A 25,873-nucleotide genomic window follows, 5' to 3' on the forward strand; every position below is an offset into this window, starting at 1 on the left:
GTGTATTTTAAAAAATAATATAAAAACACCTATTGCCTTATTACCTGTATGTGACGGGAACAACTGCACCTGTTACTTTTACAACACATTCAAACACCTCAGCATTCAAAATACAATTTCATTCAATGTTTATCATCATACAGGCATTTGAAAGAGTAAGCTATACAGTGGCAATATACAAAGTGACAGCTCAGCTGCACAATTGTGTCCATTAAAACATACCACTCATCCAGCCAGTTATTACAAATAAAAGATGGGCCTCAGTTCCTTTGGGCATACTAACCAAGACTTAGCAGTACAGCAGAGCATCCATCGCCCTGTGTCGTAGTTCATTCTTCTCCAGCGTTCATGGTACAAAGGCAGTTTTCCTCAGAACAGGGAGTGGAGCTATGGCAGCACCACTGAAGCCCGCTGAGCGCCTTACCGTATACTGTCTCTGAGGCCGGCCATAGCTGTGTGTAGAGCCTCCAGTTTCACTGCAAGCCATGCCGGGGGTGACCCTTTCTGGAGCAGCAGCTTCACAGCCTCTACCGCCCCCTCTATGGTGCCTATGGCTGACTTATACTGCTCCTCAGAGGGGGGGTGACATGCTCTTTTTGCCAGGGGCTGTGGAGTTAAGTAAACAGACATCATTTATAATCCCCTATATAAGCGATCAGTCTCCATCCAAATGGAAGTACTCTTAGATAGGGAAAAGCTGTAAGAGCCACCCTTGTCTTGTGAGAGTTCTTCCTGGCTGACAGGAGAACAGAGCATTCAGCTGTAACATTAAGGGCCAGGCGTGCACACAGACTTTTTTCCTCGAAAATGGAGGGCAACAAAGGCTGTCTTGAACCTCTTCAGATACTTCCCAGAAATGGCACAAATGTACAATAGAGCCCAGATAATTGGAAGTACACGTACCTCTGCTGTTGACTCCAGTTCTCTAGCCATTTTCATAAAATGTGCACTGCAGGTAATCCTTTCTTGTTTCAGGCGTTCTATTCGTGCTTCTGTTGTCTCTTCAGCTTGCCTTACCTGGGGAGAGAGCCACAGGAGAGGTAACTAAAGCAAGAAGGCATTACCAGCCTTCAGAGGTTCTACGTATACCAGAGCAACAGGGGGAAGAAATCTTAATGTGCAGCTGAAATTGAACCTAGTTTCTGTCATTCTTCTGTGCAAGTTATCTGCTGCAACATCAGTGTAGCATCACTCACTGGCTATTAATTCTTTTGCTAATTATCTGCTTTTCAAGTACTACTCATCCAGATAGTGCTCCCTTAGGTTTACAGGCAGAGAACATCCACCTCTTTCCAGTTGTCTGTGTTCTGCAGGAACAGCTGTCTGCTCTACAAGACTGTTTTCTAATGTGCAAAAAGGACTGGGATGTTTCATATTCATACATGTTCACTGAGCTTACAGAAACAAATGCAAGAAGAGGGAGGGAAATCACAAATGGAATGAAGAAATTGCTGCCTTTTTCATAGATACTTTCACTGCCCGCAACAATAAGTGCGATTTAATCATTTTCTTTGTTCAAGGAGGGAAAAGCAAAGCATTTTAAATCAAAGTTGAAAAGTCCTGGAAGAGCACTGTGCGTAGAAGCAACATGTGTCAATACCGTTGACTTAAGAGAATAGAAAAATTCAACCAGATCCCAGTTAACAGATCAATTTAATAATTTATTTAAAATTTAGCTATTTAATCTGCATGTAGATGATGGTACAGACATAAGCCAAATCCTACATGAGTATGGCAGTGAAGAAGAGCTCATAAATCCTGTTACGGATGTGTACAGCACCAACTAAGAAAGCAGTAAAATGGTTCAACAACATACCTTAGCCATAAAATTAACAACTTTGTTCTTAATTTCTTCTGAATTAAGGCACTGAGGAACAACATCTTCATGGATTGTCTCCTGTAAAAATGTTGGGTAACAGCAGTTGAGTATGTTCACATTAACAAAGGAATATACAAAGAAAGAAATGTTTCTCTGGGAAGAATTCTGTGGTGACAGCGTTTTAAACATCCTTCCTCACTGCAACCAATGCTTAATTTTCCTTTACTTCCAGCTCCTGAAATCACATGTAACTACATTAGCCCTCATTACTTTTATTCACGTGCAATAACATCAGTAACATCCAAATTGTTCAGTCGAGAGCAATGAACATTTAAGAGAGAAGAATTTCTGTATGATGAAAGGTAACTGAGCTGAATACACACACCCAAAGTTCTGCTGTGCTTACCTCTGCAAAGTGTCTGAATGCCTCCAGTGCATGCTGATGAATAAGCCACGTCTGGTCAGCCAGCAGAGAAGCAAACAGACACGACAACTGGGGGATGACTTGCCTCTGGAAAAGAACAAATATCTGTCAATTACAAAGAGTTAGTTGTGCATATCTTACCATCGTGACGTATTAGTAGAGGATTGCTCTAAGGTCAAGGGACAGGTTTGTGAAATGAAGAGTGCTACTGCCCTATCTGACAGAAAAGCACCATAAGGGAGATGACATGTTCTGTTCTTTCTTCTTGGAGGTTCAAACATCAGTCTTTTCTAACTGGTGAGAAACGATGAGCAAATGAGTAAACCTAGCCTCTTACGTGCACTCAGTGTGCCTCAAGAAAAGATAAGTCTCCTAGATGATTATGTCATGGTGCTTTTGTATGTATTTAACTCAGTCTTTTAAATAGTTAGAGTATCTCTTCATCAAAAGACTAAAGAAGGCCACAGTTACCATTACCTGTGCTTCTTGGGGTATGAACACCTTTCCCACAGAAGAGAGAAAATCCAACATTGCTAGACGAACATGATCTGGGGGATCCAACTGGAAAAGGGAAGACTGCAGTGCAAACACCTGCAGGAAACAAACCCCACCAAAGCTCCATCAAACAGTGCAGACGAAAACTACTCTAATCATTAAAACTGAGGATGCTGATTTCAGAGAGCAGGACTGAAAACAAAAGGAAATGTGCTACAGCTTGAATAACTCTGGCTAGGATAAAGCTGCAGTGTGCATCTCAGAAAGAAATATGTTCTATGGCACATCCATACATCCCAGTTATATTACAGAATGATTGGTTAATACCATTTTTGAGAATCCTAAGTGCCACATACTTGGTTTAAAGACCAGGAAAGCAATCAAGGAAGAAAAATAGTTAGGAATCTCCATGTTTTAAGGCCAGACAATGAAATCACTCATTTGAGACTTCAGTAAATCACAAAGAACTTGGCTTTTCATAAAGTAAGTTACTCATAAGGTTGTGATGTTGGTTTTTGTTTTTACCTGAGTGATTAATTGAGCATCTAATGCCTGGATGAAAAATTCCAAAAGACGAAGTAATATACACAGTGTTTGCTGGAGACACGGCTCACCTGAGACCTTGAACAGATCACAAGGTATTAGTAATAGCTTAGTTACTAATTTAGTTAATGCATTTTAGTTTATGGAATAACTACTTAAGGAATTTGAAGTTGCAGTAGCATTCCAAAATTCTTAGCCTAATTTCACACACATAGAACAATACATCCTAAGCAGCAGAAGAAAAGATCAAAGCAGAGATACAAATATCTTTAGGTGGTCATATTTCACAAGGCCTTTTCCTTAGATTTTTATTAAGGATCTTTCTTATTCCACTTCTCCTTTTTCCACTCACCAGTATAAGCAAAAAGAGCCTGGCTTGGTCTTCTTTGCACTCTCCCTTCAGGTATTTATGGACATTGATAAGGCCCTCACAAAACCTGCGTAGGCTGAGCAGTCCCAGCTCTCTCAGCCTCTCCTCAGAGGAGAGATGCTCCAGTCCCTTGATCACCTTTGTGACACTTTGTTGGACTCTCTCCAAGAGCTCCACATCCCTCTTGTACTGGGGAGCCCAGAACTGGACACAGTGCTCCAGGTGTGGCCTCACCAGGGCTGAGTGGAGAGGAAGGATGGCCTCCCTTGACCTGATGTGCAACTCTCCTTCTAACGCAGCCCAGGATATCATTAGGATTCACTGCCTCAAGGGCACACTTGGCTCTTCTTAATCCCCTCTCTCAAGCTTTCCTTTTTATCTGAGTGACAAATCATAATCTGAGTGACAAATAATCTGAGTGACAAATCATAACCATGGCAAATCCTTTTTTCTTTACTCCAGCTGCAGACACGAACGGTTAGGTATATAGTCACAAGCTGGAGGGGTCACCTTCCCTCCTTGTTCTCAAATACGAGAGGAAGGTTACTAGCTCTATGGGTTTCCATGTGCTAAGCAGTATCACCATGTTTGTTAATCACATTCTAACAAACATTTTAAATAGGCCAAATACGTAACTGGTATGAATCAGAATGAGGTATTTCAGACTTCTCGTTAAGCAAATCTGAATCTGACACTGCATAACAGATGGAGCAGGAAGGAGCCATATATGTGCCATTCAGGAAAATTCAAAGTCCATTTCCCAGAGAACAAGCCTGTCCAATAAACCAGCTGACAGCACATGGGCAGCACAGTTATATTCTCCTTTACAGAAATGGCCTAATCCAAGTAAAACAAAACATGATGAAACAGCAGCACCAGCCTCCCAAAGACATGATGCTTTCACCATCAGAACAGCAAATCCTCTCACCTGCTTAGCCTGAAGAAAAGTCCAGAACTGACCAAGCACTCCCAAGATAGATGCCTGAAGTTCTGCCTCCAGAGTGTCACCAGCAAAACTGCAGGCAGCCAGCAAGACAGAAATGGCAATATTCTAGAAGGAAAAAACATTGTGTAAGACCAAAAAGAACCTACATGTAAAACAAACCCAAACCCCAGGCTTGTAATTAAGCATCTAAAATGATACAAGATGGCAAGAAGCCTAATGTGCTGTGTCAGCTGTACAGTACAGCTAATCCACCAGGCCACTGGCCAATAAAGCTTCTAAAGTGAGGAAACCATCCGTTCCTTCTGTGGGAGTTCATATGGTGCTGTAGCTGTTAGCTGCATTGCCAGGCGAAAGCTGGCAGCTGGTACTTCGTGTGGAAATCTCTGGTTTCTCTCGCTCCTCTCCTTTGCCAGGGAGACCAGTGTGCATCTTTCAGATTTGATGCCATATAAAACAGCCAGGACTTCAAAACTTAAAAGTAATTGTATGGCATAGTATAAATTGGAAATTGTAAAGAAGAATACATCTGCCCACCCAGAGAGCAAACAGCAACTAGAGTAACTAGTAAATCACAAGACCTCCGCTATCACCCTCAGAGCAGAGGGTCCTGAGGTGCTGCATACTGTAAGAAAACACTAAAATGAGAGATCTTGATTATGCATTTGCCAATTAGTAATGGAAGAAAGCGGTGCAACAGACAGAAAAACAAAACTGAGGACAGCCACAGCATCCTCACAGTTTGGAAATCCAGGGGTCATGCATTTTCACAAAGAGAAGCCAATCTCCTTTACCACAGGTTGGAGCTCTCCCACAGCACGCCTGCTATTCAGCCATTGCCTGCACTGTGCGAGTCCTGCCACACACAGCTGATGGGCCACTCGTTTCCCAAGGTCAGGATTCAGGGCCTTGAGGGATACATGCTGCCACACAGCCAAGTTTTCCACTTCTTCTGGAAGAAACTTATGAGCAAATTCCACCTGCAGATAAGAGTATAAAATAAATTAGTTCATAAAATAATATGAACTAAAGAGACTAGAAGAGAATTTGATAGCTCGTCAAAAAGCTGAGAAACCAACAAACAAAAATGCACTACTTACTTGCTTTAGAAATACCACCAGCTCCCTGTCACATATAGGACATAGAGCAGTTAAGCAATTTATTCTTTCAGCTACTTGAAGCAATAGCCTTAGACAGTAGAAGAAAGCTTAAGGATCATAAATATGTATCACTTTGCTAAAGCAAACCCATATTTACAGACTAAGTTAGAGAACTTGAGAATTAAACCCTTTCTTATTCCTGAAGAGCAATATACCAGTGGATTTTCCTGCAGCAGTCAAGTCTCCTTATTAATAATGAATCAGTTCTGCCAACATCTGTGTATCAGAAATAGGCTGATCATCTGTGATGATGAATCTTAAGAGTTTGCAGAAGCAGGCAGGCTGTTTTTCTTCCTACCCTGAGACAACCTGGCAACAAAATTTGAGCCTACTTGTCTTTTCAGAAATGCTGCAGCGAAAGAACATATAAACAGCCACTATTGTCTCCCTGTGCAGCAGATGCTCTCCGTCCACACATGAGTGTATAACAAAAAAGTTAGAAGCATATTACCAAATAATGAAATTACTTCGTCTAGAACTGTTTTTACCCTGATGATTTCCTTGGTATTAGTTATGTATTCCAGCATGATTCTTTGTTGTAATCTCTATTAAACAAACACAAGTGACAATTACAAGAGTTTATGCCCTCATAAACACCAGGCACAGGTTCAATACAGGGCATACAGTTTAAGTAACTCTGGGAGATACACTCTTTTCATACTTAGTCAAAAAAGGACATCACTGCCACCCAATAAGACCACTATTAGAGAAGTGCTCTTCAAAACAACAAAGGCACATACACATCTGCACAAATCAGGATCCACTACGACAAAGTAATAGCAAGTGCAATATCAAGTAAAGCAAGTGAGCACTCAACATCCTGCCATTTCTGAAGGGCAGAAGATATTTTAAACACAGGCCACTGATTCAAAGCTCTTCTGTTAAAGTCAGAATATGCTGGCACTGTACTTGCCTGATGATCTGGAGCCATCAAGAACAGCATACGCCTCAACAGAACACCCAGGGCAGCGACCTGATAACACTCATTGGGCCAAGACTTTATCTGAATTAGGATAACAGGAAATGCATCTAATTAAATTAAGAAAAAAAAAATCACCACGCAGCAAATGAATTCTTTACACAATGTTCTGAGAGTTCCTATGTGAGATCAGAGCAGTAGCACTAAATAAAACAGTGAAGGACATGTCAGAAATACTGGGTATAAAGATTTATATTTGCACAGTACTGCTTTTGCTCATTGTTAGCCCAATATAAGGAACTAATGAAATCTCAATTCAGGATTTGGAAAAAAAACATTAAACTCTTGTCTTTGGTCACTTAGAAAGTTTGCAGTAGAATTAGGATTAAAACTGTTGCTGAATTCCAAACATCACTTTGGCTCTTACCAATTGAGCGATCACAACACAGTGGTGAGTGCACAGCTCAGCTGTTCCATACCTGGAACGTGAAAAAGAGAGAGAAGTTAGTGAGTCTGTGTTTCCTAGTCTTCTACAGATTAAATAGTGTAATTCTTGTCTCGGAGATAGCCATTTCCCCTAAAACATTTAAACTTGATAGACACCGATACAATTTACTTGAGAGAACTGCTCCAAAAAAAACCAATACGCAATAGAAAAATTATGTTCCCCTTGTATGAATGTAAAAATGGCTAAGCCATTTCTGCTCCTAATTTTCAAAATACACTCTACATTTGAAAATAATCCAATTCTAGGACAATTTTGTCCTAAAAAGGGAATTACATGCAACAACAGAACTAACTGGATCTGTGGAAATCCTGCTTGACTTCTAATGAAAACATCTTACCGGGCAAGGAAGCACCACGAGTCTATTGCTAGCAGAGATGTGATCATACTAGAACCCAGCACAGCATCCAGCAGAGCATACTCCTGAGGAAAACATATTATTTAAGTTCAAGCAGAAACCGACTGGAGGCCTACTATTACTTTTACTCCATTAATTGGCATGAAACGTAATAAGATTTTCAGCATTCCCAATTTGAAATGTTCTAATAACTGATTTTCATCCTCTATATTCAGCTACAGTACTAACCAAACAGCTACATCCTTAGTTTTGCATACTTTGAACATACACATACATTCATTACAATGAGCTGAAGATCCCTCACTTTTCAAAATATTTCTGCGTGCGCATCTCTTCATTGCAAGGCAACTCTTAATGAATATATATAAAGCAATGTATCACCAATTTTTTTGCACACTTTACTGGCACCTTACTAAAAAAAACAAATCAAACTTTTCCTCTTTTAGGAACACAAATTTTATCTGAAAGCAGCATGCAGGAAAAAGAAACTAAATTAGGGCTATAATGTTTATGACAGCTCTTAACTTTTTAAAGCTTTACATTTATGCATAGACAAAAGAACCTCTAGATAATAAAAAGCGAAAAACTTTTAAAATACTACATAACAGTAATCAAATCCCAGAATACTCCTCCGAAGTAGAAAATTTTTCTTATTACCATTTTATGGCGTGTTCTTAGCAGAAATCCTAACAAGATAGTCTACTTGAAATATTAAATACCACTTTCTTATTACTTCACAGTATAGATCAACAAAACCAGGTATACTTAATACAAGTTAAATACTGCGTAAAAGAAAGCACTGAACTTTTAATAACAACTTCAGGCCCTCCTGCAAAGAGAACAAAAGTTTCTAACACAATTAAGTTTCCCAAAAACTTGTAAGAAGCTTGATTTTCCCCATTGCCTCACAAATGACATTTTCTGGATACCTGAACTCCTGCATCATGGCTGCTGTCTGAAGAATAACTCAAAGCACTTTGTAACTAATCATCTCTTCAGAGCTAGATCATTAGCAAGAGCTCATTCTTTTTCAAGTATTATCTATGCATCAGAACAGCTGAAGAAATGATAAGCAAAAATCAATCTTACCAGCTGAGGAAAGTGTGATGGGAGTGTGGAAGCAATGTAGGAGCACAGGTGAATGCAGATACAGTGATACAGGGTGATGGGAACTGCTGGCTGTCCTGTGCCAATCACCTCTGGCAAACAAACAGGGAGAGAAAGCTCGGCAGAACATTGCTGGAAACTGAGGAAAAGAGCTGAGAAAAAAGACAGGCTGGGGATAGGGTTGAGGGGTAAGAAAGGAAGGAGAAAAAAAAAAAAAGAAAACAGTTGGGTTACAGATAGGCAAGTCCAAAATCCTGCAAACATCATCTCTACTACAGAATCTGTGTTTCTGACTAGAAGCTGCAGCAGTAACTTCAATGCTTTATTTGTATGTTAGATTTATATTTCTGACTACCTTCCTCGCTTACAAATTCAAGTCACTATTAGAGAGTTCAGGCATAAAAATGCAAGTATTGACAAACTACATGTTTCTTTGACCTGGACTTAGTCTAAATACTATCCCTTTCCCAAAATAACAAAGGCATCTCTGGCTCTGTGTCCTTCACCCCTGAAGCAGAACATCAGATGATGTTTTTCCCAGCATAAGGATGTAAATTGGTAGTCTGTCAAACTTTGCTGTTGGGTTGTGAGGGAAACCTAAGCAAGTAAGCCCCTTTGTTTGCCCACACTGACTGATCGCTCTGGTGAAGAATTACAGTGAGAACCTTTTCAGTACCGTTTTCCTGTGTTCCAGAGGGTTTGCACTTCTTCAGGCTGAGAAGACAGCTTGTCCATGATGGTAATCAGGAGGAGACACTGGGGCAGCTGCTGCTCAGGAGGAAGACCTGTAGAATTTTGTTTTGAAGTGTGATGCTAGTCACCCTTGGAAATATATATGCTGTGTAAACTAGCTTTTAAGCAATTGGCAAATGATGAAGAACTGATGATGCAAACAAGTTCCTAGTAAAACAATCCAAAATTTCTTACATACACAGCTGGAAAAAAAAGGAACATTTCAACATGAACATTATGTTTGAAATGAAAACTAAATGCAATATCCTGCATCTGATAGAAGCTACAATATTGCAGTTCTGAAGTGTTGCTGCAACGTGCTTGCAAAGGAGTTACAGTCCAGATGCCTCATCCTTCCAGTCTGCCTGAAAGCACTGGGTGCCTCAGACACCGAATACACAAAGTTTTCTTCCAAGTGTGTTGCGATAATCACAAGGCCAGAGTGCACATATGAGAGAGAAGTAAGCCCAGACTGCACTGACAAAAGGAGCAACTGCTGCTCACATTGTAAATCCCACACGGTAGCACAGCTGTCTCAGAATTATGACATGTTGGGCAGGGCAGAATTTTTAATGGCGGTTATGATCATCCTTCATTTTGAAGACATATTATTTTCCACTGAAAATACATAATTTAGGAAAAATAACTGTCTTCCTCCATCAACAGCACAGCAGAACGCATTTACCTTACTTTAAAAGGTTGTGATACAGATATAGATTGAAATTATGCAAAGCAGCAAAATTAATAGGATTTCTGTTAACCAAGTTAATATTGCAGTTACTGTGAGTGCTTTGCAAAACACGCATTCAACAGCAACATCAACTGCTATACAAATTCATCTGAACGAGCATGCAGCTGCCTATACCATAGTACTTACAAAAGAAAAAGAGGCAAGCAACCCAGTACAGAATGTGGTCCAGAAAGACAAAATATCAAACCAGATCCCTCAGAGATGGTTGCATAGTATTGAAACAGTGGTAGTTGTATTTTAAACCCACCTAAATTGTCACTTAACACTTGCTCCATAAAAGGGCTAAAGGGAAGAAGCTGGTTGATGAGAGGGTCTAGAGCCACAAGAAAAACACGGGATATTTCATCTCGATGAACCTCTGAGATCACTGGAGCATAGAGACTGGGAGGAAATTTGCTGAGGGAGATGGAAAGAAACATATTCTCAGTACAATTACTTTTCAAAACACCTACAAAAAGGCAAACTCATGATCTCCCTGTTATTGTTAAAAGACAGAAAAGACTCCTCATTTTTTATTATCTACTATAGCCTGAAAGTTACAACTTTGTATTCAGCCTTTAAAGTAAGCTTCAAAACCCTATATTGTATTAAACATTGAAAGAAAAACCTACAAGCTCACAGAACAGGCATGTAAGTTATGTAATATTAAGAAGAAATATACTGAATCACCAAAAAAAGACAAGCAATGACAAGCCAAGAAGACACTTGTAGAAAAATTGATAGTCATAAATATGACAGTACTAATTTAAACAGACAACACTAATAAAAGGGTACCACTTAATTTCTTTGAAAAGAAAAAAAAAGAAAGCTGAACAGTAAAAGAAAGTGATATGAGAATAAAGTACAAGAGATCATGAAATGAAAACCTACTTTTGTAGCTTATAAAGAGACTGTAAAAATGGTACCTTCCTACTTGAAAAGTCTGAATGAAAAGCGTGAATGAAAGTTTACAACCTTCCACTTGAGAATGTGATCCACAAGGTAAGTGAAGTCAGAAGAGGGAACTCTTTTTTTTTTTTTTTTAAAAAACGAAAAAAAAACACAACCACCCACCACCTGATCTTGGATCTTGCAGCGAAACATTCAGTGAACTCACACACACATCTCACTACAGAATCTGGTTTCAATTCCAAAGGAATAACTGAAATCAGACCTCTCTTTCACTTTGCCCTGTTCTTCCCCACTACTGCAGCACACAGAACAAGTCCTTTGCAAGAAAAATGATAAGCAGTTCGCACATTATAGAAGGGAATACTTATGAGCATCATATTACTAAAGCTTTTGTTTCCAGGAGAACCAGAGTCCTGTTAGGAGATTTCATGAGACTGCAAGCACAGCAGTAAAGCTGTGACAAAAAAAAAAAAAAAATCTTAGATACTGTTTCAAATTCCCTTCAGGACGAATATTGCCATACTTTGTCTTCAAGTAGAAACGATCTGTCCAATGTTGCTACTGACACCTGCATTTACTCTTTTTTTCACTAGAATTTGAGACAAAAAAAGAGTGCAGGGCCATTTAGTTATATATGAAGGAGAAATTAATCAGGATTGCTAGGAAATGGTAATTCTGTATTGTCTTGACTTTGCATGAGTTGACTAACATCACACTACTGTTTTAAAGTACACTGCTGGGCCACTCTTTTAACTCTGCCTAACTGCTTCACGGCAGGGTGACTGAAGAACAACAACTCCCGCCTTCAGGAATTCTGACTTTAGGAACAACAGTTTTCAAATAATCTTTCCTAAGCAGACCCAGTGTCCAACACAATCAATGCGCATATTCTAACAAAACTTAATGAGAAATGCTGACATAAGTAATTGCAACCAAGTTAGTGGTTTGTCAGTATTTGAAACTCACAGCATTGATGAAAAATGAATTTAAGGTAACTTAGTACCATACAAAAAAAGCGCAATTTATACAAAAATCTTTTTAGATTTCTGTGCGTGAAAAAGAAAGCAACAGTTCTAGAACAAGAACTCACCTCAAAATACTCTAACTTTAAAAACGATAATTCATCTCCGTACTTGGAAATGTTATTAAGATGCTATCTATCAGTAGTTAGTTATTGGTACTTCACTTACCTGTATATCTGAAGAAACAGCTGATGCAACTGAGAGCATAAATCCGAGAAGAAAGAAAGAAATTCCTGCAAAAGACATTGATTTTGAAAGGTACTTTTAATGTAAAATGCATGATTATGTTTTTTTCCGGTTCTACTATATTCATGTGTGAAATACTACACATGAAAAAACTGGTTAACTTGCAACAATCCACAGCACAAAGCAAGTGCAAAACAAACAATAAACAAAGTATTCCTAGGATTAATTACCACACATATATTTTTTTTTTCTGAAAAGTTATGTTTCTAGACTTAGTTAAAAAATAATAAGAACAGTTGTAGTAGCCATAGAGAGCTGTAAAAATCTGAAATGCTCTACATGCTATAAAGCTGTCTTCTCCTGTCATTATGCTGTTCATTTTGTGACAAAAAAAATATCAAAGCCTTGCTTTGACACCATGGGACAAAGCAGATGCAGAGCACACCACCACTGCTATTCATAGAGAGCAAAATTCTTCCACGTGCATTCTAAAAATGGGTAGATTTATGGCATCCTTTCTAATAACCGGGAGATTAAATCACAGCAACGAAATGGTTTGGCCAGGGAGAGAGCAGGAAGTTAGTGTCAGAGCCAGTACCAGTACAGTTTCGTTTCTTACTATGAATGCCACATCCAAACTATTTGACTGTGCTGCCTGTTAAAGTATGTTGTCCCATGGCAAAAGGTTATAAGTGCTACTCAGGAAAACATTTAGGTGAAAATACAAATGAAAAGGGGGCTACTCATGTCTTTAAGTCTATTTGAGAATTCTATTAGTCTCAGGATAACAAAGAACTTCGGAAAGTTAGAGCCACAACTGTGATCATTAGGGAAAAATGAGCAACAATTCTGAAACCTTAGCAACGAGATTCACCTGCTTAATTCTTCCAGCTAAAGTTGCTACTGCATTGACTCAAGGCTGCAAGTAAAGACTGGGCATTTCCTACCAACTCCGCAGTGACACTGCTTGTAACAGATTTTTTTTTTTCTTTCTGTTAAATCACATCAATAATCTTGCTTAGGCTTGTGAGCGTATTCAGGTGGAAACCACAAGAAGGTTACGTATGAATGTTGGTTATACCACTCATATAGTATAGTTGTAAATTGGTAAGATATTATGGAGTACATGATTATTCTGTTTGCAGACCAGAGGCTTATATTCGATACTAATGTAGAATTCAAGGAATAAAACCTACCTTGGTGTAGTGTACAAGGGAATTAGCAAAGAATCTGCAGAGTTTGACAGTCTTCTGAAACAGCCTGAGGTCAGTGCCCTCCTGTCCAAAAAAGCAGTTCTAAAATTTAATATACAGAGTAACATGCTACAGATGAAACTTAAACTGCTAACAGTGCTCAAAAACTATTTCAAACTTGATTCTCTACAAATTCTGCAGCAATAGGGGAAAAACTTTAGAAATCTTCAGTGTGCCTCAATATTTTTATACCAATATTCAACTGAAATGTTATCCTTTGATTGACCTTGGGATATCATCAGCTTAGAAAACAAACAAAATTCCCAGAGTATGGTGGAAACTTGTTTTCAGTGCCTCACTAAAACATCCCCAATGTAAACAAAGTCAATGGGCCTGACTTTCTGGTGGTTTCAAAAGAACAAGGGATTCCGCCTAGCACATTAAAAAACATCAAAAAAATAATAATCCAAGCAAAGTGAATTTATCTTCCTCAAGTTCAACAGCAGCTTTGGAACCTTTCTAATTTACCTGTATGTCTGACATCTTCATTTCCTCAGCCAGTTGCAGGCAGGATTGAAAAGAAAGAAGAGTATCCTTGCACAGGCCACTGAGGATGTCACTGTGTTTCAGGTGGCACTGCAGCAGAGAATGATGCTTCAGGCTTTGCCTACAAGGCAGGAATATAATCAGATACTTAATTGTCAGATGTGATCGTGCATTAAGTTAATACAAATCCAATTTTCTCATATTTCTATTTAGGCTTTTATACCTCACTAATCAGTGCAATATCCATGTACAAGGAAACCAGAAACGTAGAGGGAACAGCCCTCTTTGTAGCCATGACAGAAGCACAAAGGAGAGGCAGGATGAAAGCACAAGACAGCACAACTCAAGCCAAAAACATCTACAAAACTGCAGGTCAGACCTCTAAAGATTATTTATTCAAACAGTGCTGTTTCAAATGCTCTTCTGTATTGCAGTGTAAAAAGTCATTACGTTTACTACTTTACTATTACTTTTTCATGCACAACTCCTAACTGTTTTCACTGGCAGTGCATTTAATTCCACTTACTAGCTAAATTTCCAAAGGAATTGAATTCTCTAATTTCAATTTCAGCTGAAACTCTGAACATGAAACTAGTGTAACTCCGGTTATATAAAACCACAGTCCAGTCATATTACAATAAAATGCAAAGAGTTTAAAGACATACTTGATTATGAACTTCCACGCATTGGCATGAAGTGCATGGTCCATATTGGAGATGACAGAGCAGATCTCTAGCACGGTGTGGATCACTGTGAAGGAAATAATAATAGCAACAACTGAGTTAAAGCAGATTCCTAAGTTCACAGCTATGCTTCTCTCCTAGCAAAACAACAGCAATCACAAACACTAGAGAATACCACCACGCTGACACTGAATCAGGAATAGCTCAGTGCTTAGATGCCTCCCCTTTCCTACAAATCTATGCAACATCCCCCATCTCACAGAGTTTCAGGAGAAAAAAATGACTATGTTTCAAGCTGCAAAATGCTGCCTTCTGAAGTGCTGGTCAGGACAGCAGGAACTGAGCATGATCAGTTTTAAAGATTCAAACATACTTCCTATAGAAAAGAAAAAAAAAAAAAGCTGTTTTTTGAACAAAAGTCAAAAAGCTTTAGAACCACATATACCTGACACCATATCTGTGATGTTATCTTCAGCAGAAGCAGAGCCCACAGAAATCTGATCAAATAGTTCCATCAGCTGTTTCTGAAGAGAGTAAGTTTCCTTGAACATAGCTTGTAGGAGATCAGAAATCAAGTGTAGATGCTCACAGTACACTGATTCACTGTCCTGTAGGAAATGGGGAAGAAGAGGTTAAAAAAAACACACACAGGAATCACAATCTGAGCAAGGCATATATGTACCTACTTTAACTCAATATTGAACCTGATCTATAGTTTCTGATACGGACTCTTATTTGCTAAATATAAAATGCTAGTCACCTGCAGTCTAATCAACAGCTAACAAAGTCTGTCTGGCTCTGGTGAGTATAGTTGGCTTTGGATTAGGCTTTGATGCATGAACCTATGATCATATTTCTGAACAAAGCAGTACAACATTAGCAACAAAGGAAGTAGACTATTTCAAATATTTCTCAATACTTTCAAATTAGAATTGTTAAATAAAAGGTATGGCAAATGAGTTCAAGTCCTGACATGGAAAACCGCTGTAAATCTTTCATTAAGAAAGAAAAGTTGAAAAGTGAAAATGAAGGCTGACCAAAAGCTACTGTCCTCACGATAACCTTGTTTTATTTTCACTGTTTAAGGGGAACTTACTTGTTGTATCTGAAACCAATATACATTGCTCATTGTACCTAACAGAAGGGTCCTAATCTCAACATTCAATCCACTTTGGAACTTGCATAGAAATAAGTAGCACCGTTTTGGTCACCATTTGTAGCTCCGAAACCTACTGCAGTCGTCAGAAGCGCACAGATGTCACAGCCTAAATTCAAAAGCAAAATGTTCAACTGACACTGATGCGAAATTTGAAAATAGCATAGCCCATGTCTAGCACTGCCAGGTCAGAAATTCTGGGCAGACAGCTGAAAAACCATCTTTGTACTTGTACACTAAGTACATTCTGTAAATGATTTGATAGCAATAAAAAAAATCTACAACAATATCATTTTGAATTAGGAACTTCTCATAAAGGGAACATTTCCTAAAAACCAACCAGAAGGAGAATTTTTCTCTTTCTAACGGAGACCTACCTTGCAGTGTGTAAATGTGTTCTTTATTACATAAAGAACAGAGGATGGAAGGGTGCGGATACTCTCCAGAGGCACACACTCTTGCAGCGTGCAGACGTACCGTACACAACTGGTCAGAGTTTCCAACAGTTGCACTATAGTCTTAGATCAAGAACAAACAACAGCAATCAATGTTTTTCAATCCTACAGTAATTTCAGAAGCACCTTTTTTTTTTTTTGTGGAATTGCTCCTAGGTTCTTACAACATTTAAAGTTCACAGCTATTTGCATAAATAAGTTGTTTATTAAAGATGAATTCCATAGCTTTTTTCTGACATTATACACTCTTTGAAAGCCTCGTATTTCTTTTCACTGCTGTTCTCAACTTACAAAAAATTTTAAACTCCAAATTAAGTGACTGTATAAATAGTTGCCAGATTTACTGTTTAAATACGGAGAATTAAATTCCATTTACATTAGATACTAAGCAGAATTTGAGATTTTCTTTAAATTCTGATTAGCATCACATGCTAAATGTAGTCAAATAATTCACAAAATTTTAACTGAACTTCAACTGCAAAGGAAGTTCAGATTACATTTTTACGAGTTGGCTAGTAGTATAAGTATTCTAAAATATATTAATTTCTTAGGTAAAATCAAAGCATAATAGACTTGCCTGTAACAGATTCCTTACAGTACTGCATAACTCTGTATTCTGGCTGGTTAATCCTTTGGCCTCACTGGATAATTCATACATCAAGTTATCATACAGCTGTAGAGTCTGTCAGAAAAAAAAGCAAAGCTAGAAATTTATATATAGAAAGGTGTTACTATTTGTGTGCATATGTTTATATCTGCTTGCTTGCTTAGACTGCAGTCATAGTCTACTGAGATAACTCACAGGAGTAAATAATGCTTTCTAGCATTTAAATCATAAAACTTGATATACCAAGATGTGAAAACCATCTATTCTTCTTAAATTACAGCCAGAAGTTAAGTTAGCTGCTATTTTCTAAAAATCTGTAACCAAAATAAACTTCCTAGCTAATTAACTTAACATAACAGATACCTCATCCTCACAGAGATTTTTTTCTTAATTAAAACCACACCATTTTGAGATAAAAGGTTATTTTCATTTTGTCTCAGAAAGTGTTTTGTGTTGAGAACAATCATTAACATCTTGAATAAAGAAATAACGTTTTAAGACCTACAAATAACAATAATTTCTGCTTTGGTCAAGGTCCATGTATATTTTACGAGAGATCCTGCTGAGACTGCAAAGACAGAACAGCTTCTAGGCACGTGCAGGGTACTGCATAAACTGGTATGGCACAGTAATCCCTGTTCAGGATATGCATGTTATGAGCCATTTTTCTTGTAATCTCTAAAATCTGCTAGAAGACATGCAAGAAAGGAAATGGAAATCAACTGGGAATTTTTACAGGCTTGTTAAAATATACAAGCTGAGACCTGAAACTCAGCAATTCACTACTGCTTTAAGTCCATTCAGATATATGTACTGAAGAGTTTAATATTACAGCCCAAAATTCTCTATTATTTAATCAAAAAAAGAGACCTTCTGTTAGTCATTGCCTAAAAGTTTATTCACTATGTTACTCACAAATATCACAAAAATTATTCATGATATATGGGTGTTGGGTTCTTCAGTGTTGGGTTCTTCAACTTATTTGTCCTGAGAGCCTGCCCCAAGTGAAAACAACCTTGGTCATTTATAAAAAGCCCGCCTTCTCAAAAATAAATAAAAAACAATTCTGTTACTAAATATAGAAAGCAGAACATCATGCGTTTGATCCTCTCCCTACTGTAAAGAATGGTAAAAATCATACAAATAATCCAACAACGTAAAACTGTTAAACTTTTAAAGGGTAAAATGTTTATTTCAAGCTGTGCTCGCAAAGCAATGATTCTATCATGAGACCTGAAAAGAATCAAGGCACTCTAAGCAGGTTTTTAGCACTGCACAGACTGAAATTTTCATATTTCATTGAAGGTGTCATACCTTAGGCAATACTTTTGAGAAAAAGTTTGTTCCAAATCTGCAAGGCTGATATGAGGCAAAAACATTTCAGTCATGATCCTCAGAACACCTGCAAAGCAAAGTATTTCTAAAATGTTACTGAAAACCCTGTGATTATCAGAAGTATGTAGCTACCAAGCACATGGAAGAAAGAACTGAGTGAAGTGGAAACTGATCAGATACTTGATTTTGAAACAAGTAACATCGCATTTGCAACATATGCATTTCCTGAATCATCAAGTAACAATAAAAGCTCGAACATGCATAAACCCATTAATAACTGCATCACACCTGACTACACTTAGTTGAAGGTGGGGCACAATTGTTTGCTCACAGTCTGGGCAATTTTCCATGTTCTTAATTGCAAACAGTTACACATCTGAAGTGCTGGCTGGCACTAACACACAGCTGAGCAGTGAATGTTAGCGAGAGTCCTAACCAGGTGTATATCAGGATTTTCTTGATCACTCTCAGGTATTACAAGAGTTCAACCACCTGTAAGATAACGGCCAAAAATACAATAAAATACAAGGCAAAAAGCACTCCTTCTTTCAGCAGTCTACAAATCAGAAGTAGCAGAAAGGAAAAAGCAGCCTTACGTGCATAGCTTATGGGTTTTTCTAAAACATGCAATTCCTGTAACGTGCAATGTCCAGCAGGATTGCTAAAGGCTGTGAAAGTAGGACACCAGTGATAGTGTAAGTATTTTTAACTAGTGCAGACCTTATATTTGCAATACAATAAGCCTTAGGAAGAAGCAGCACCTCTTGGCCGCTACTTACGAATGTGCTCAGTCCAGTCTTCAGACTCTTGATACATACAGTAAAAACGTTAAAGAAAGTCAAGTTCATTCTGCCATAAAGATGTAATTTCTCACACTATGTGCTGTGTGGGCTTTAACCACCTCATGAAATTAACGGGGATGCTCCACAGCTGCTATGGGTGGGTGCTCAGTACCCACATTCCAGCAGCACTGTGCCAGAGAGTAAGATTTAGGGGTTGTGATTTGTGGGCTATGTTTTTTGTTTGTTTGGCTTTTTTTAGGGGGGCAACAGGAGTGTTATTGAAACGGCTAGAAGAACCACACGGTATTTTCTACTGCAGTTTTTTATTTTACTTTATTGTTATTTCGGTGAAGGGCAGCGCTTGCGTTCAGCGAAACCCAGCACACCCGGCTTTTCTCTCCTGTTTCACCCCCTGTAAAGCTTGCAGCGCTTTTCCCTCTCACGAGTCGCTTTGCTCGACCCGTGCAGGCTGCCCATCCCGCCCCCCGCCATTTTAGGGTCACTCCCCCGACGGCGGAGACCCCCGCACACCCACTCCCCACAACAACCCAGCAGCCGAACCGCCTCCCGGGGGAAGGATATGAGGAGCCGGGGCAGGACGGCGGGCAGCTCCCGGCGGCAGAGCTCCCAATCCCAGCCGCCCAGCTCCTGCAGGAGCAGCTCGGGGTCGGTTCGCGACATGGCGGCCGCCCCCCTCACCTCAGCGCCGGCGGCGGGAACCGGCGCGAGCGGCGGCTTTTCCCGCCGCTATCCCAGCAGCCCCCGCGCGGGACCGGGGAGGCTGCGTGCGCGTAGCCCTTTTGTGCCCCGGCCACGCGCATGCGCATTGCGACGCGGAAGGAGGCAGCGCAGCCATGTGGGGCAGGGGTAGAGCGGGCAGCGGGGTACGGGCACCCCCCCTGCCAGTAACGGCTGCTGAGCTTTATCGTTTTATTTTTTTTCTCATTTTATTTTTATTTATTTTTATTATTTCATTCATTCTTAATTTTTATTATTTCATTTTTATTTTTTTATTCTTCAGTATTTTTATTTTTATTAGTTTATTCTTTACTATTTTATTTTTTACTTTTATTCTTTATTATTTTATTTTTCATTATTTTATTCTTTATTATTTTCGGTTTTTAAACAGGACCGCGCTCTCATTTTTCAATAGGATGCTATCAGCATTTTCTTTTAACACGCTATTAATTCCTTACTGTTACCATCTCGCCGTTTAACGATGCCTAAAACTGTTTTTCACTCCTTTTGCAGAAATAATTAAGCCGATCCCTTGGCAAACCAGCCAGCGTTCAGCCTACAGAGCGCGCTTTCCCACCGTGGTGACTGCATGGAAGCATACGAAAGAAAAATCGTCCCGTCTCTCCTGGGGGAGCGTTCCTGCCTGTGACTTTTTGGGCTGTTCTTGCTGAAAATGGCATTTCGGTTTAATTTTGCTATTGAGGAAAATGAAAGCACTGAGCCAGGTGCTCAGGGTGAGGCAGACTCGCAGCTGGACCCTCCAAAACACGAGCAAACCGCCCATGCAGCAGCAGCCTGCAGCCTCCGGCCGGGCACCACAAAGCACGCAGGTAAGGGACTGTCAGAGAACAAGTTGTGCTCCCCGGCTGCCAGGGAGCACCACGTTCCCGAAGATGTCAGCAAAGTACTGGAAAATAAAGTCTTGGAAACCATGTCAGACCTGCGTTACGTAAACATGTCCATGGTGGAAATGGCGTGTCAGGATGACACACATAGGGAAGACATCGTGTCGAAAAGCGTCTCTGCTCACTCTGATCTCATCCCAGGGGTCTACGAGGGGGGGCTGAAAATCTGGGAGTGCACTTTCGATCTCCTGGAGTACCTGTCTGAGGCTGACCTGCAGTTTGCCAACAAGGCAGTGCTGGATCTTGGGTGTGGGGCTGGACTGCTGGGAATAGCTGCGTTACGGGGAAAAGCTGGAAAAGTCCACTTCCAGGATTACAACAGCACCGTGATCGATGAAATAACCTTGCCTAATGTGGTGGCTAACTGTGTAAATGATGGCAATGGGACTGGTGGGGGAGATGATAGAAAAATTGTTAAGCCTCCTTCAAAGAGGCCCAGGAAAGCAGAGTGCTTACCTGACGCGCTCAGCAAATGCAGATTTTTTTCTGGAGAGTGGTCAGAAGTCAGCCGGCTCCTGCTCAGCAGCAACGAACCCTGTTCAAAATACGATGTCATTCTCACATCCGAGACCATCTATAACCCTGACTACTACGGTGCTTTGCACGATACACTGTCTCAGCTGTTGGACAGAAACGGCCGCGTGTACTTGGCAAGTAAAGCACATTACTTTGGGGTCGGTGGTGGCATCTACCTCTTTGAGAAATTCATTGAAGAGAGGAAGGTGTTCAGAATCAGCATGGTTAAAGAAATTGATAAAGGACTGAAGCGGTTTATCATGGAAATGGCCTTTAAAGATTCCAGTTAAAATTAATTCAACCACTGGTGATTCAAAAATATCTTAGTAAAGAACTACTTTAATCCTCCTATCTTTGCTTTTTTTCTGCTATTGAGTTACTCTGAATTGACAGGGTGATGCTGCTCTTTTCTAGCTTTTGAACTGTTTGACAAATTTTAGTGTTTGCCTGGAAGCAAAGACTCTTCTGATTCTGGTTTTGCAGAGAAAAATGTAGTACCTTCAAGTAGCATCTGTTTGTACCACTTTTGCTATTTATATTTATTTTAAAATTAAGCAAGTCACTGTCCTCAGTCTCCCTCTCCCATTCTTTGGCAGTGCCAACACTAAGTTACAGGGACAGCCGCTGAGCACAGCCTGAAGGTGACCATTTAGCATCCTAATACAGTGCAAAAAGTGGTTCTTAAGGGTCAGGCTCCTGACTCAGACATGACTTAACCGCAGTGACAAATTTCAGATTGAACTGCATAACTGTACTCTGCTGTTTTGCCACCAGAGGGGGATGTGATTGTATTTATCACTTGTATTCCATTCTGATAACAATCTTGCAAATCTTTATAGTTTTTCCATATATAATGCACACATTACTTTTATTCAAACCTTTGAAAAAGCATACCAGAGAATATTTTCTACTGTGGTTTGTGAATTTTCGTATTTATATTTTGACGCATTCCTAAGAAATTTCAGCAAGGAATTGGAAAAAGGCATCCTCTTTGCAGAAATAAAAAATAATTTGTTTTAGAAATTGAGTTGGAAGAAGACTCTATGTAAGATGTTCTTTAAAATGAACAACTGATAAACCTACAAACACAGTCTAGGAAACTGGAGGATGACAGAACTGAGTTTTAGGTTGCAGTTAGGAAAGGAGACTACTAGAGTGCTATACTGGTTTTGGTAAGATCTTTCCAGATACTGACCATACAATATGACTCATTTTCCAAACTTGCTAAACATTTTCATACCTCTTCAGTCTTTTAGGCAGTTTGGTAGGGCAGCAGGCTTTTAGAAAAGCCTGTGTGCAAGTCACTCCCATGTCCTAGGCTGATGATACTGATGGTGAGACAAGACTGCACGTTGCTGAAGAAATTACCTAGTCAAAAAAATGCAAACAAACCCAAAGAAGTACAAAATCTGGTCCCAAGTGTTTGGTGTCACCAACAATTCACGCACAAAAAAGCAACCACCGTATGTTTTGCTTCAACTAAACCAGACAGCAGGCTGTTACAGAACTCTACCAGGTACAGCAGTGGTACTGCTTGTCAGCGTACGCTGCTTTACTGCAGCAAAAACGCATTGGGCGCCCTTGCAGAAATATAAACTCCGAGACAAGCCAACCACTGCAGTAAACTGGGTATAAGGATACTCAATAAATGCAGGGGAGAAAAGGTAATAAATAATCTGAGAAGGTGGGGAAAGACTTACTACAGCAGTGACTTAAATCACGTGGTATTGCGTAAAGTAAGTTCCCGTCACTGCAGCCCATGAAAGCCAACGGCAAGATTCCTATTTTGACCGTGTTGCTATTAAGATAACCATAGAGGATTTCCTATACTTTACAGAAGAGCCTTAACAACTACTGTTGTTTCAAAAACAATTGTTAGCAGACTACTTTAAAGGGATACTTAGGAAATTACTGAAGTGCTCTTTCACAGGAGAGAGGAAAAAAGCAGTCAGTTGTGCTCTGCAAGCAGTCAGCTGTGATTGCGCTTTGGAATTTTTCTGCATCAGGTCTGAAACCTACCGATGACAGACAACTACCGACTACAGACTGAGAAACAAAAGGAAGTTTTAGCTTTGGCAGATCAATGAAGTACTGTTAACAGTTCTTTGTCAAAACTGGGAAGTTGGAAACATCACTACCACTTGCTATTTTCCATACCTCAGCCTTAAAACAAATCACTGCTTACACAGCGACTGAATAGCTTGTTCTACACCTGCTAGGTCTAGAGCTGTTTCCAAGAAGGGTACCTGAAGCCATAAGAAATCTTGACCCCTGTAAGAATGAATATGATAAAGAACAAGAATCTCATGTATTTTTTGAATAAAGAAGGCACTTAGAATTGCCTGCTATAATGCTTCATCTGGAAAATATTACATGACCAATCTCACCCTCAGTTTTAATAATATTCCTTTGCTCAGCATCCTTATTTTATTTTTGGCTTGCTCAAGCAGCTTTCAAGCAGACTTTCAAGTGAAGACTGCTAGAGCCACAATCACAATGATTGCACACCTGCAAACCAGGAATCCCAACAGTGGAATTAAGTTCCCATTTCTAAAATTACAGAAGAGAATCAATATAGGATATTTTTCTCAGGTGAAATCAGCAAAATTAGCATTGGGATTTCCATAAGTTCAGATGAGTTCTATTCTGTTCTTAGAAGTCCACAGATACACTCAGAGAGGAAGCAGAATTAAACAGTTCTGTGGGCTCAGTGTTCTGTTGATGTTTTAACATCAATAATAAAGCTGTTCTTAGATTAGGGAAGCCAGTAAAGCTTTCTCCCCTTGCCAAATCATCACCACCCTTGTGACCAGTTTCCTGCTTTTTTCATGATCTGGAATAAAAAAATCTTTAACTTACTTGTAATACTTGTACATCTACTTAATCACTAGGGTAATTAGCATTTCCCCAAGTTAAATTACAGTAGAAAATAACAATTTAGAAGACCCTCAAAAGTCTCTTTCTGATAACACAAACCATTACATCAGGCTCAGTTTCTTGGATGAGGAAACAAAGCGTTCAACTGGCAACTCAATTTTCAGCTCTTTCCAAGTCACCCCTTTTCTCCCCCGGCTCCAGACTTGAGAGAGTCATTACAATAAGAAATCCGGTCTAAATTATGTCCTTCTCGTAAGTATTGTGGAGAGAAACATTAAAATCTGTCATAAAATGTTTCAGGAAACTAAATGAAAAAGCGTGTTTACTTTAACAGGCGCTGTCCTTAACTGATGACTTCCTCTTGAAGACTATTTGCTAATTTTGGGAAATGACAGGATTAAAAAAATAAATCGGTTTTGTATACTGGCAAAAGTTAAATGGCATCCGTTACAGTTACTTTGCTAAATGTTAGGGGAAAAAAAGCCCTGAGGAAAATACAAGTGGGAAGTGCTCAATTTGCAAATTATTGATTTGCATGCTATTCTTGGTAACTAGGTACAGAGGCGTGTAATCATTTTCTGAAATCAAAATCTTGGTATGAAACACCCAATGCTATCATAGCAATTGAAGTGGCACAGACAGAAGAGCAATGCACAAAAGCATAAAGACAAGCGCAAACAGCAGATAAATACAGCGGCATACAGAGGCTGGAAGAGAAAGTCCAGTCTGTGCATAGGGAAAGCAGAGACCACCCAAGAGACCTGAAGCACCAGGTTCATATCTTGCTTCCGGGTGATTATAGGGATGGAAATACCTGGATTTTTTCTAATGAGAAGTGGGACAAAAGGTTTGAGGATGAGAACAGGAGATTCCCCTCTGCCCAGTCTCTGGTGATCAGTAAGTCGAAAAAGGCCATCAGGTGCCCTTCAGCATACATTGGATGCTGTAGTAGCTAACTTAACTCCTCATGTGCCCAGGTGAAAGAAATGTTAAGCAAGAAATCAGTTGCTGCTGTCGATCCAGCTATTCAAAATTCCGTGATCCAACCAGAGGCAGTTGCAAATACGTTGAACTCATGGTGAGTTATATTCCTAGAAGAAGCAGCCACCCCTGATGTATATATACATGACTCACAGTGTACAAGGACCCGAGATTAACTCTGAGACCTTAAAAGGAACCACACCTCAGTGCATAACGGCACCAGTGATTAAAAATCAAAACAAATGTACAGGAGAGTGATGGAGGGATAAGGAAAATAATTCTGTTCCTGCTTTATTATCGTGATAGAAACTAGACTAACCTCTCCCATTTCATTCTGGTTTGAGTTCCACACATTGAAAAGAAAAAGCCGCTGGAGACTACAGATACTGTCAGATAAGTGTAAGAAGGGTCACAGCAAAGGGGAGAACCAGGATTTGTATACAGAGATCTCCTGATGACTGCAAGTCAACAGTGTGAGCAAGAGAAAAGGTACTGCTTTGAAAACCCACAACAGCATTCAACAGAAGATCAACAGGAAACAAAGTGAAAATTGCAGCAAGGATCTTCACAAATGAAGGGCAAAAGCTTGCTACAACAGGAGGAAACAGGTGCCCGTAAATTAATCCTGACCCTGCCTAGGTATACTGGTTCTGGCTGGGTTGGTAATTACAGTCCTAGAAAAGGAAAAAGTCATTATGCTCATGAGGAGTAAAAGAAGTACAGAAGAATCAGAATGAGAAGTACTGTCAAAATTTGACATTGCTTGCCACCAGCCACAGGATCATTACTTGTGTGGAACAAATACCAACTTTTCAAATCCATGGATTAAATGGAAGATTTACATTATTGCCCCCCCTTCAATTTTTATAAGTGT

At 39.5% G+C, this 25,873-nt stretch overlaps 2 protein-coding genes across 3 annotated transcripts; one reads left to right on the plus strand and one right to left on the minus strand.

The window, feature by feature from the left end:
• Positions 1-77: 77 nt before the first annotated feature.
• FIRRM (FIGNL1 interacting regulator of recombination and mitosis) lies at positions 78-18,259 on the minus strand. The gene is given in 23 exon segments (XM_035538259.2): positions 78-606; positions 904-1,017; positions 1,817-1,897; positions 2,226-2,330; positions 2,721-2,834; positions 3,264-3,359; positions 4,580-4,702; positions 5,389-5,574; positions 6,668-6,757; positions 7,101-7,152; positions 7,519-7,601; positions 8,626-8,812; positions 9,320-9,428; positions 10,374-10,522; positions 12,208-12,272; positions 13,422-13,502; positions 13,947-14,085; positions 14,630-14,714; positions 15,093-15,255; positions 16,181-16,321; positions 16,836-16,940; positions 18,180-18,205; positions 18,208-18,259. Coding segments are annotated over 23 exon segments (2,526 nt in total). The 5' UTR covers positions 18,254-18,259; the 3' UTR covers positions 78-420.
• Positions 18,260-19,769: 1,510 nt separating this feature from the next.
• METTL18 (methyltransferase like 18) lies at positions 19,770-21,708 on the plus strand. 2 transcript variants are annotated; one of them, XM_035537957.2, is made up of 2 exons: positions 19,770-19,866; positions 20,234-21,708. In XM_035537957.2, the coding sequence occupies exon 2, from the start codon at positions 20,394-20,396 to the stop codon at positions 21,429-21,431; it is 1,038 nt and encodes a 345-aa protein (XP_035393850.1). In that variant the 5' UTR covers positions 19,770-19,866; positions 20,234-20,393; the 3' UTR covers positions 21,432-21,708. The 2 variants fall into 2 exon arrangements, with proteins under 2 accessions (XP_035393850.1, XP_050568337.1); XM_050712380.1 differs by having other exon boundaries at positions 19,813-19,838.
• The last annotated feature ends 4,165 nt before the right edge of the window (positions 21,709-25,873 follow it).

The sequence above is a fragment of the Cygnus atratus genome, chromosome 8 (genome assembly GCF_013377495.2).
Source record: "Cygnus atratus isolate AKBS03 ecotype Queensland, Australia chromosome 8, CAtr_DNAZoo_HiC_assembly, whole genome shotgun sequence".
In the NCBI taxonomy this organism is placed as follows: Eukaryota; Metazoa; Chordata; class Aves; order Anseriformes; family Anatidae; genus Cygnus; species Cygnus atratus.